The sequence below is a fragment of the Petaurus breviceps genome, unplaced genomic scaffold, assembly GCF_028583685.1.
Source record: "Petaurus breviceps papuanus isolate PSGF00001 unplaced genomic scaffold, PetGlider_PUasm1.0 419, whole genome shotgun sequence".
NCBI lineage: Eukaryota > Metazoa > Chordata > Mammalia > Diprotodontia > Petauridae > Petaurus > Petaurus breviceps.
The window spans coordinates 2404574-2414008 of NW_027186324.1; the positions used below are offsets into that span (position 1 = coordinate 2404574).

Sequence of the window (9435 nt, forward strand, 5' to 3'; positions counted from 1 at the left end):
TTTCTTATGTTTTCTATTCTTGTCTAAATTCTCTAAAAATATCATAGAGGTTCTACCCAAATGCAGGAAACTCAAAGAGAAACGACAAGTTTAAACATACTACAGATTACTACCAATGATGATTTGACTCTAAGAAATAGATTAAATGAAATCTTGTAGGAGATTATGATTAGAAAATAAGGTGGGCTCATCAGGTAATAAGACCAAGGTATAGACAGATAATGAATAGTACAAATCAATTATGTTCACAAACTGTTTAAAGACCTAGAGGAAGACTTCCAATGCCTTAGGTAGTTCTCTGAAAAAAAGGACAAAAATTGTATGTTCTTAGAATACATACTCAGAAGTCTATGAAAAACGTTATTTTCCAAGAAATGTATACTCTTAAGAATATAAACTTTTTCAGGATTATATCAGAAAAAAACCTGGAAAGTCTTACCATGAACTGATGCAAAATGAATTGAACAGAATGAGGAGAATGTTTCACACAGTAACACCAATACTGTACAATGAAGAACTGTGAATGACTAAGTTGTTCTCAGGATTACAATGATAGAAAACCATCCCAAAGAACTAATGATGAAGCATACTATCTATCTCCACAGAAAGAATTATTATTATTTGAATACAGGTGGAAGCATGTTATTTTTCACTTTCATTCTTTTTCTTTTATTTCAGGCTTCTTTTGCAAAATGACTAATATGAAATATTTTACATGTGCGCATATGTATAACCTATATGTGATCACTTACCATCCCAGGGAGGGAAGAGGGGAGAAAAGGAAGGATAAAATTTGGAACTTAAAACTTAAAAAAAAACAAATGCTAAAAAATTTTCTTAACATATAATTGTAGGAAAATAAAATATATTAAAATTTAAAAATATATAAGCGTTCGTTATACTTAGTATTTTGAAGGTAGTTTGATATCAGTAGAAAGAACACTGAAATAGAGGGGCCAGAAAATAGTTCAGAATAGTTGCCAAGATAACAGATAAACAATGTTGTGAATAGTGAAAATATATTCCTATGCCATTAAAACACAAGTTAAGATTGGAATTAATTTTACTTTGATCAAGATCCTTATATGACAATTAGTATAATTAAAATTATAGATGGGGAAATTGAGAATGAGACTTAAGCTATTAGGAAATGTAGTAAATTAGTAGCAAAATCAATCAATAAGCATTTACTGAATGCACAATTAGGACTAAAGCCTAATTTAGTCTCATGTATCATCACATCTATGCCCAAATAACTTTTACAAAATAAAACATGATGAGCATATAATAACAAAGCATATAAAAGAGGTACAGAAGAAATAACTTTGAATTCTGAAAAGCGAGAAAAGCTATTACCCAAATTGGAGGCTCAAGGAAATCTTTATGTGAGTTATAACTCAGCTGGACATTAAATGATACCAGAGATTTAAACATGTAGAAAAGTACTGGGATTGGAATGAGAGGGAGACAGAATTGGAAATGATATGGTGAGAGTTTGTGGAGGATCTTCTATGGCAAGTTTATTTGGTAAATAATGAGGATACATTGCAGGTTTTTAAACAGATGAATAACTAGTTTCCATCTATAATTTTTAATTATATTAACTGCTCTAAAAGGATTTTGTTCAAAATAAAATTAGTTCCAATAAGGATTTGTATTTTAATTGCAATGGATGATAAAACTATTTTTAATTTAAATAATTCTCAAATATTATTTAATCTCCTAAGGAATTAACACCAATGGTTAAATTTAACAAATATAAAACAATAAAACAATCTCATGTCAGGTACCTGATTGGCTGTCAAAAAACTTATTTTTAGCTCTATAACAAAGAAAGGGAAAGAACCAAGCCTTTGATTTCACTGGTAAAAGGAACTCACCAAAGAGGAAAATTCTTTTACCAATGCAAGTAGTACAAGTTCTGTAATAGTTCCCTGAAAACTTAATATAGTGTCATGTTACCTAATATTTCCTAAAAGCATTAAAAAACAATTCTAGTGTTATTATTGCAATAGTATAACACATTTAATTAAAGACCTAGTACCAGCATCAGTGTAATGTAAATTTAAATCAGAAAACTGTGCATAACCTTATAAAAGCTCTCTATGGATAACAGAATAATATGCGTGATTCAGTGTTATAAAATCATACTTTTATTTGTGAAGAAAATGAGAAAAACTGCAAAAGTGGAATGTAGTTATTCTATTCGACAAGTTAAACAAGATCGCTTAACTGTTTTAAAAAGTATATTGTAAAGTTGTTTGTTTCGGTGTATGTTGGATTGTATCAAAAAAGCAGCAAAAAAAATTTTAAACTGGAGCAGCTAGGTGGCCCAGTAAATAGTGCACCACCCCTGGAGTCAGGAGGACCTGAGTTCAAATCCGGTCTCAGACACTTAACACTTACTAGCTGTGTGACCTTGGGCAAGTCACTTAACCCCAATTGCCCTGCCCTCCCCTCTCCAAAATTTTTTTTAACATTAAATAACTAAAAATTGAATATTAATAGAAAAATTAGGATAATAATGCAAATCCCCAAAATACTTGTGATTCTAAAAAAATTCACTGCTGTCAAAATGATTTTCTTCATATTAATATTCTCCCTATAATACAATACGACTGCAAATCACAGAACATCATCAACTCAGAAGAATAAAAATTACAGCGATGAAGAGATACATTCACAGTAGATATACATATAGATAGATAAGCAGATAGATAGATATGATATTACCCACATCACTTATGTATAAGAAATAAGTCATGAAAGACCATTTACCAGAAAATTATTTAGGCAGATAACATAGTAAAGTAAGGAATAACAGCTAGACACCTTGTTCACTATACAAATATCAATGAAATATGAAAAGAACCAGAGGTAAGCCTCAGTGTCATTACATAAATTATTTATGGAGTATTTTTAAAAAAGAAATAGACTGAAATCCCAAAGAATAAGAATGAAGGTAGTAGCTGCAATCTAGCTTTTAACCCCAAGTTAAAAGATTTATCTAAGCCATATATTCAAGTATAATTTGGGAGATTCTTGTGCAACAGCAGTTTTAGTTTTTGGTAAATTTCAAGGGTTCATTTTTATTTCCAACCTGATTGAAGGGAGACTCTAGTCCAGGGAGCAAAGTCTATATTAAGATCTTTATTTAGATGAGTACTAGAGAAAAAATGCCAGCTCACCACTTCAGTATACATAGTTAAAAGAACAGTATTTTGAGCCCTGTGAAAAGCTTTACATTTTTACATATCCAACTTCATATCCTCAACCATATTTTTCCATAAGAATAAATTATATTTTGAATGTTACTGTTATTAATGCAACTTACTCATTGTTGTAACATACATAAACGTTTTTATAGCACTAGTGATTTTTCATTATACTGAAAAGATTTCTGCGAAAAAGGAACAGCAATTAAAAATGTAAGTCACACAATGTACTGGTTATTTTTTAAATAGCTGAATAAAAGTTTGCTGAAGAAATAAATGCATATGTGTTTCAAACACGTCAATTGCTCTTACTTACATGCCACTTCCAGAGATGCGTTGCGACTCATTGCCTCACCAAGATAGTTCCTTGCCACACAGACATAGTTTCCTTCGTCAGGCTTGCTTCTACGTCCATGCACAATACGCAAGAAAAATAAAGATCCACTAGGCAACAGCATGCGATGGGATCGGGGATCATCTTTATCAGTTTCCACCCTCTCACCATCTTTATACCACTCTATAGTAGGAGTCGGCCTGCCCTCAGCTTTGCAGTTCAAGGTTGTTGGCTCTCCTTTGGAGACAATCACATCTGAAGGATGTTCAACGATCCGAGGAGGAAAATCTTCCTGGCGAAGACGTGATCCTAGAAACACAAAACAGAAAGAAAACTTCTTACATTTTTCATTTTGTCCTTTTTCTGTTTCTCCTCTTCTGTAACTATAATGTACTGAATCTAAACTATTATTTCATCGTTCATTCTTTCAACAAAACACTCTGAATCTGGATTTAAATTTTTTCTTGTAAAATAAAATTAAATACATGAAAAGACAACTGATCTAATCCACACTAATTCATTTGGCTTCTTCAATGATACCTATTGTTCTTGATAAAAATCATTAAGCTACCCCTTAACATATAAATGTTCCAGACATATATCTTTGTTTCACATCTTTGATATTCTTCACTGGGAATGCCTCAAAGGACTCCCAGGGAGTATAACCCATCTGCATGGCAGGCAGAAAGCCCATCCTATCTATTTTCTTTTTTAAAAATTTATATATTTTTAGTTTACAACATTCAGTTCCACAATCCCTTGAGTTCCAAATTTTCTCCCCCTCGCTGTCCTCTCCCCTCAATGGCTGCATGCAATCCAGTACAGGTTCTACAAATATCTTGACATTAAACGTTAGTCAAGTTGTAAAGAAGAATTATAACCAATGGAATGAACCAGAAAGAAGGAATGAAACAGAACAAAAAAGAGAGACAGAGCAACTAATTTTCTTCAATCTTCATTCAGACTCTGCAGTTCTTTCTCTGGATATGGATAGCCCTTTCCCATCATGAATCTTTTGGAGTTGTCTTATAACCTTGAGGAGTCCAGTCTATCAAAGTTAGTCATCACAGATACAGTGTGCTTGTAATTGTATACAAAGTTCTCCTGGTCCTGCTCTCCTCACTCAGCATCAGTTTACATAAGTCTCTCTAGGTTATTATGAAGTCTGTCTGCTCCTCATTTCTTGTACCACAATAGTATTCCATTGCATCCATACATCACAACTTGTTTAGCCATTCCCCAATTAATGCACATCCTCTTGATTTCCAATTCTTTGGCACCACAAAAAGAGCTGCTATAAATATTTTTATATACATAGCGGTCCTTTTCCCACTTGTATCATCTCTTTGAGATACAATCCTAGAAGTGGTATTGCTGGATCAACAGTTATGTACTTCTTATAGCACTTTGGGCATAGTTTCAAATTGCTCTCCAGAATGTTTTGATCAGGTCACAACTCCACCAACAATGTATTAGAATTCCAATTTTTCCACAACCTCTCCAGAATTTATCATTTTCCTGTTTTGACATCTTAGCTAATCTGACTGGTGAGATGTGGAACCTCAGAATTGTTTGGACTTGCATTTCTCTAATCCATAGTGATTTAGAGCATTTTTTTTCATATGCTTAGATATCTTTAATTTCTTCCCCTGAAAACTGCCTGTTCATATTCTTTGACCATTTGTCAATAGGGGAATGACTTATATTCTTATAGATATGACTCAGTTCTCTGCAGTCCTATTTATTTTCATAGTAAAGGACTGAATACCTACTGACCACCTGAATATTGCAAGATCCATGGGGACTAAATCTTCTCATCCACATTTTTTCCTACTTTACTAATTCACAATTCATACCAAGCTACATCAATCTTCTTCAGGTAGAGAAAGATGCATGTCATTCATCTGCTTAAAACCCTTCAGTGTATCCTCTTTATTTACCAAATAAACTTGCCACAGAAGATCCTCCACAAACTTTGTCTCACCCTATTATTTCCAGCTCTATCTCTATCTCTATCTATCACTCTACACTTATTTCATGTGTTTGTGTGTGTGCATATATGTATACTTCATATAAATCCTAATACTTTTCAACCTTTGTTCACCCTCGTTTCCACAGCTGGAATGTTCTACATGTTTAAATCTCACTTAAAGTCTACCTTAACCTCATAACTCACATAACAATTTCCTTGATACCCTCATTGGGGTATTAGCTTTCCCCACTTTTCAGAATTCAAATAAATATTTCTTCTGCTAATTCAATTCAATTCAGCAAGCATTTATTAAGTGCATAAGACAATAAACAAACAGTACATTTCTGCTTATAGTCTATTGGAAAAGGAGGGGAAGCAACACATGTTTACTGCATATCATCTGCAAGTGTCCACAACAATGTACCAGAACAATTCTGTGACATTCTTATAGGAGGCAACTGAATTATATGTCAGAACTACTTGGGATCGGGAATTGAAACCATGGAGGAGAATATAGGTTGAAAGTCATGTGCCTAAAATACCAGATTTTTAAAAAAGCATTATAAATGAGCATGTTTAATTTGTACTTTCATTTTAAAATCACAAAGCTTTTAGTAGTGCAAACAAAAATTTCCTCTTACTGTAAGAACAATGTAATTATACTGATCATATTTAGGGATTTTTGTTGAAGAGTAGAAAGAATTCAAGATCACACAAACATATATGAAAGTCACCACTGATGATCTAGTCCAACCTCCTCAATTTTCAGAGGCTGAAGCTGAGAGGTTAAGTAATTTGCCCAAAGTCACCTAGTTTGTAAGTGATGGAGCCAAGATTTAAACTCAGGACATATGACTCCAAGTTCAATGTTTTTTCCATTGTACCATATTTCTGTTGAGAATTAAAATTTTTAATATACTAATGCCTAAAAGCAATTAAACCTTTTTTGTTAAAACTCTCTTCCACTATGTTAACTACAGATTCATAATATTTTATCCCTACAATGGTTCTTAGAAATAATACAGCCTAACATAATGAATTCTATCTATAGAAAAGTCAAGTGAATTGTTTCAGCAAATTTTCCAGTCACATAGCCGTGACCAGAACTAAGGTCTTCTGACAGCTATGCTGTTTTACTAACTCCCCTATAATTAAATCATTTCAAAGTATGAAGTGTATATGTATACATTTACACATATTTCATATGTACTTGAATTCTTTAAAATGAAAACAAATAATCAACAAGCATATACTAAGCACCTATAATATAAGCTAAATTGGCCTGTAGTGATCATTCCAGGGAACATGTGCCCAGAGCTCCCCTGAAAACTGCTTGTAGCAGCAAGCACCCCACCATACCCAGGGTGGCTGCCAACACACGTTCTTAGATCTGCTTTTCTAAAGGAAAGCAACTCAAAATGGGCTAACAATCTTGCTTTAATCAAACATGTCATTTACCTAGTTCAGGGGGAAAAGGTCAGCACCCCGAACTACAGAGAATACAGACAAGTTACAAGCAGAAGTTACAAGAAGACAGAGAAACAGATCAAGCAAACAGGCCTCCAACTGTCTGACCATTACATCCACACCTAGCCACAGTTATCAGGGAGGGAAGCACCAACATCTGGGTTTTAAAAGCCTGGGGGCTCAATGGCTGCCCAGAGTCTCATTTGGTCAAACCACACAACACTTTTCAAAGTGAGCCCCAAAGCAAAGCCTCACATCAGGGCATATATAGCCTTCTCCTGGCTCAGAGAATGTAACAACCCTCTTTACCCACTGCCCAATCAAAAAGTATTTCCGAAAACCAAGCCTCCCACCACAGGCTCCAGGTGCACTTAAGCCTATAAAGGGCCTGGGGGGCAGGGAAGATCTTAAATTCCCATTCTCATAACACTGCCAAAGTCTCCAAAAACATGGTTACAACTGAGTGTTTGAGCCTTTTGGAGATGATAAATTTCCTTGCTGTTTTTGGTTATATAGTGGTCGAGGACCGAAAGGAATTAGTTCTCTGGTGCTGGTATGGGCATGGTATGGTATGATGCAAAAAATCAGGAGTGCTCTCTGGTTCTTTTTCATTCTTTAATAGTAGCAGTGAGAAGGGGGGTGCTGTTGATTTTAAAGGAGATGAGCTTCTGGCTGAATGGATCTATCTCTGACTTTCCAGGTGGCCTTATCTAACTTCTATATTGCTCTGGGGTGAAAGGTAATAGTCATTCCCCAACCCCAAACTCATGGCAATCCTGGCATATGACGTTTTATGCAAGGCAATTCTACTAAACAATCTTGCATCTGTCTATATTGAAATCTATATTCCAGGCTTAGAGAAGACCTGTGTGTTTAAGAAATCCAAAGTTTCTGGAAGTCCTGGTTTCTTTTACACTGAACAGCTATTCAGCCTGAAGACAAGGAAACCCATGAAACCATGGTGCTTTAGTACTCTTAGGAAAAATAACCACCAAGAAGATTGACCCAGAAGAAATATACTCAGATTTAATATACTCAGATATAAGCAGAGTTCAGATAGTGCACAGCTAGGATAAAATGCAAAACAACCAGCAATATCACAAAATGGTTTTTGTTCAGATGGTTTTAAATAGTAATCTCTCAGGCAAATATAAGTGTTTAGCGTTGCTGCTATCAATAGGTATGTGAAAGCCTTTTTTAAAATTTTCTTTTGTGGATAGGAAATTATATGTGACTTATAGCTAATTCATATTGAACACTGAATACTCCCTCCTTTTGGGGGGAACTCTAAGACAGGAGCCCACACTAAACCTGTAAGGAAAAATGTCTTCAGACTATCAGGGTAGAGTTTTAATGAGGCAAAATTGTGAATAAAAGTGAGCCTAATCATGTTCTCATTTGAAGCCAGGTTTCCCCAAGGAATGAACCTTGTTTAGACTGTGTAACTGAGTCGTGAGCAAAAGAGGGACTTGATAGCGATGGGAGTAAGTGTAATACTCTAGCCTCTGTGGTCCCTACTGTGATACCTACTGTTTCCTAAGCATTTTCCTAGGCGCTAGGTATACAAAGACAAAACTTAAATAGTCTCTACTTCCAAGAAGTTTGCGGTCTATCCAGGAAGACTCCATGTACACATATAAATAGATGGAAAATAAATACGATTTAATTTGGAGGCAGAGAGGCAGTAGCATTGCTGAGGGTGGGGTTGGAGAGAAGGTTAGGAAAATCTCCATGTAGGAGGTAGTAACAGAGCTGGGCTCTGAAGGAAACACAGGATTCTAAAAGGTAAAAGGAGGGAGAGTGTCAGGCTTGGAGGACAGCCTGTGTGACCAAATTAAGAGGGCGGTATCTGCTAAATACCAACCTCTCTTCATGAAGTTGTTTTCAATAAAATCTGCCTAATAATTTTCATTTTCACCATATTGATTTGATATGGCTCTAGCAAATAGAAATAACCTTTGGGTTTGATAATTCCAAATAGTCACTGACAAGATGACCTGCAGTGATTTCACATTAGCTATCATAATCCAATCGTCCCATTGCACAATAAAGGAAAACATTAATGTGCGTAACAGGTCACAGCAACACAACCGAAGGTGTTTTTAGAGAATGTGAAATATTACAAATAATTTATACAAAGTACTTGTCATTGTGCTTAGTCATTCTTTTAAAAAATCATTGTCCTGATCTCAGGACAATGATATATAATTAGATGCTATAACCAAGGCAGGCTAAAGTAATTTACCGGACAAATGATGTCTTCATTCATTTGCATGCCTTTAAAGGAGACAAGACTAGATAATTTGTGCATGCGTGTGTGTGTGTGTGTGTGTGTGTGTGTGTGAGAGAGAGAGAGAGAGAGAGAGAGACAGAGAGAGACAGAGAGAGAGAGAGAAAGAGAGAGAGACAGAGAGAGAAAGAGAGAGACAGAGAGACAGAGAGACAGA

The 9435-nt window shown here is 35.0% G+C and overlaps 1 protein-coding gene across 10 annotated transcripts in view; it reads right to left on the minus strand.

Annotated features, from left to right (window-relative positions):
• ROBO2 (roundabout guidance receptor 2) overlaps positions 1–9435 on the minus strand; it is an 800464-nt gene that overhangs the window by 722686 nt on the left and 68343 nt on the right. For all 10 annotated transcript variants that reach the window (XM_069100506.1, XM_069100507.1, XM_069100511.1 and 7 more), the window contains exon 2: positions 3532–3858. In XM_069100506.1, coding sequence (XP_068956607.1) covers positions 3532–3858 — 327 coding nt within the window. The remainder of the gene's footprint in view (positions 1–3531; positions 3859–9435) is intronic.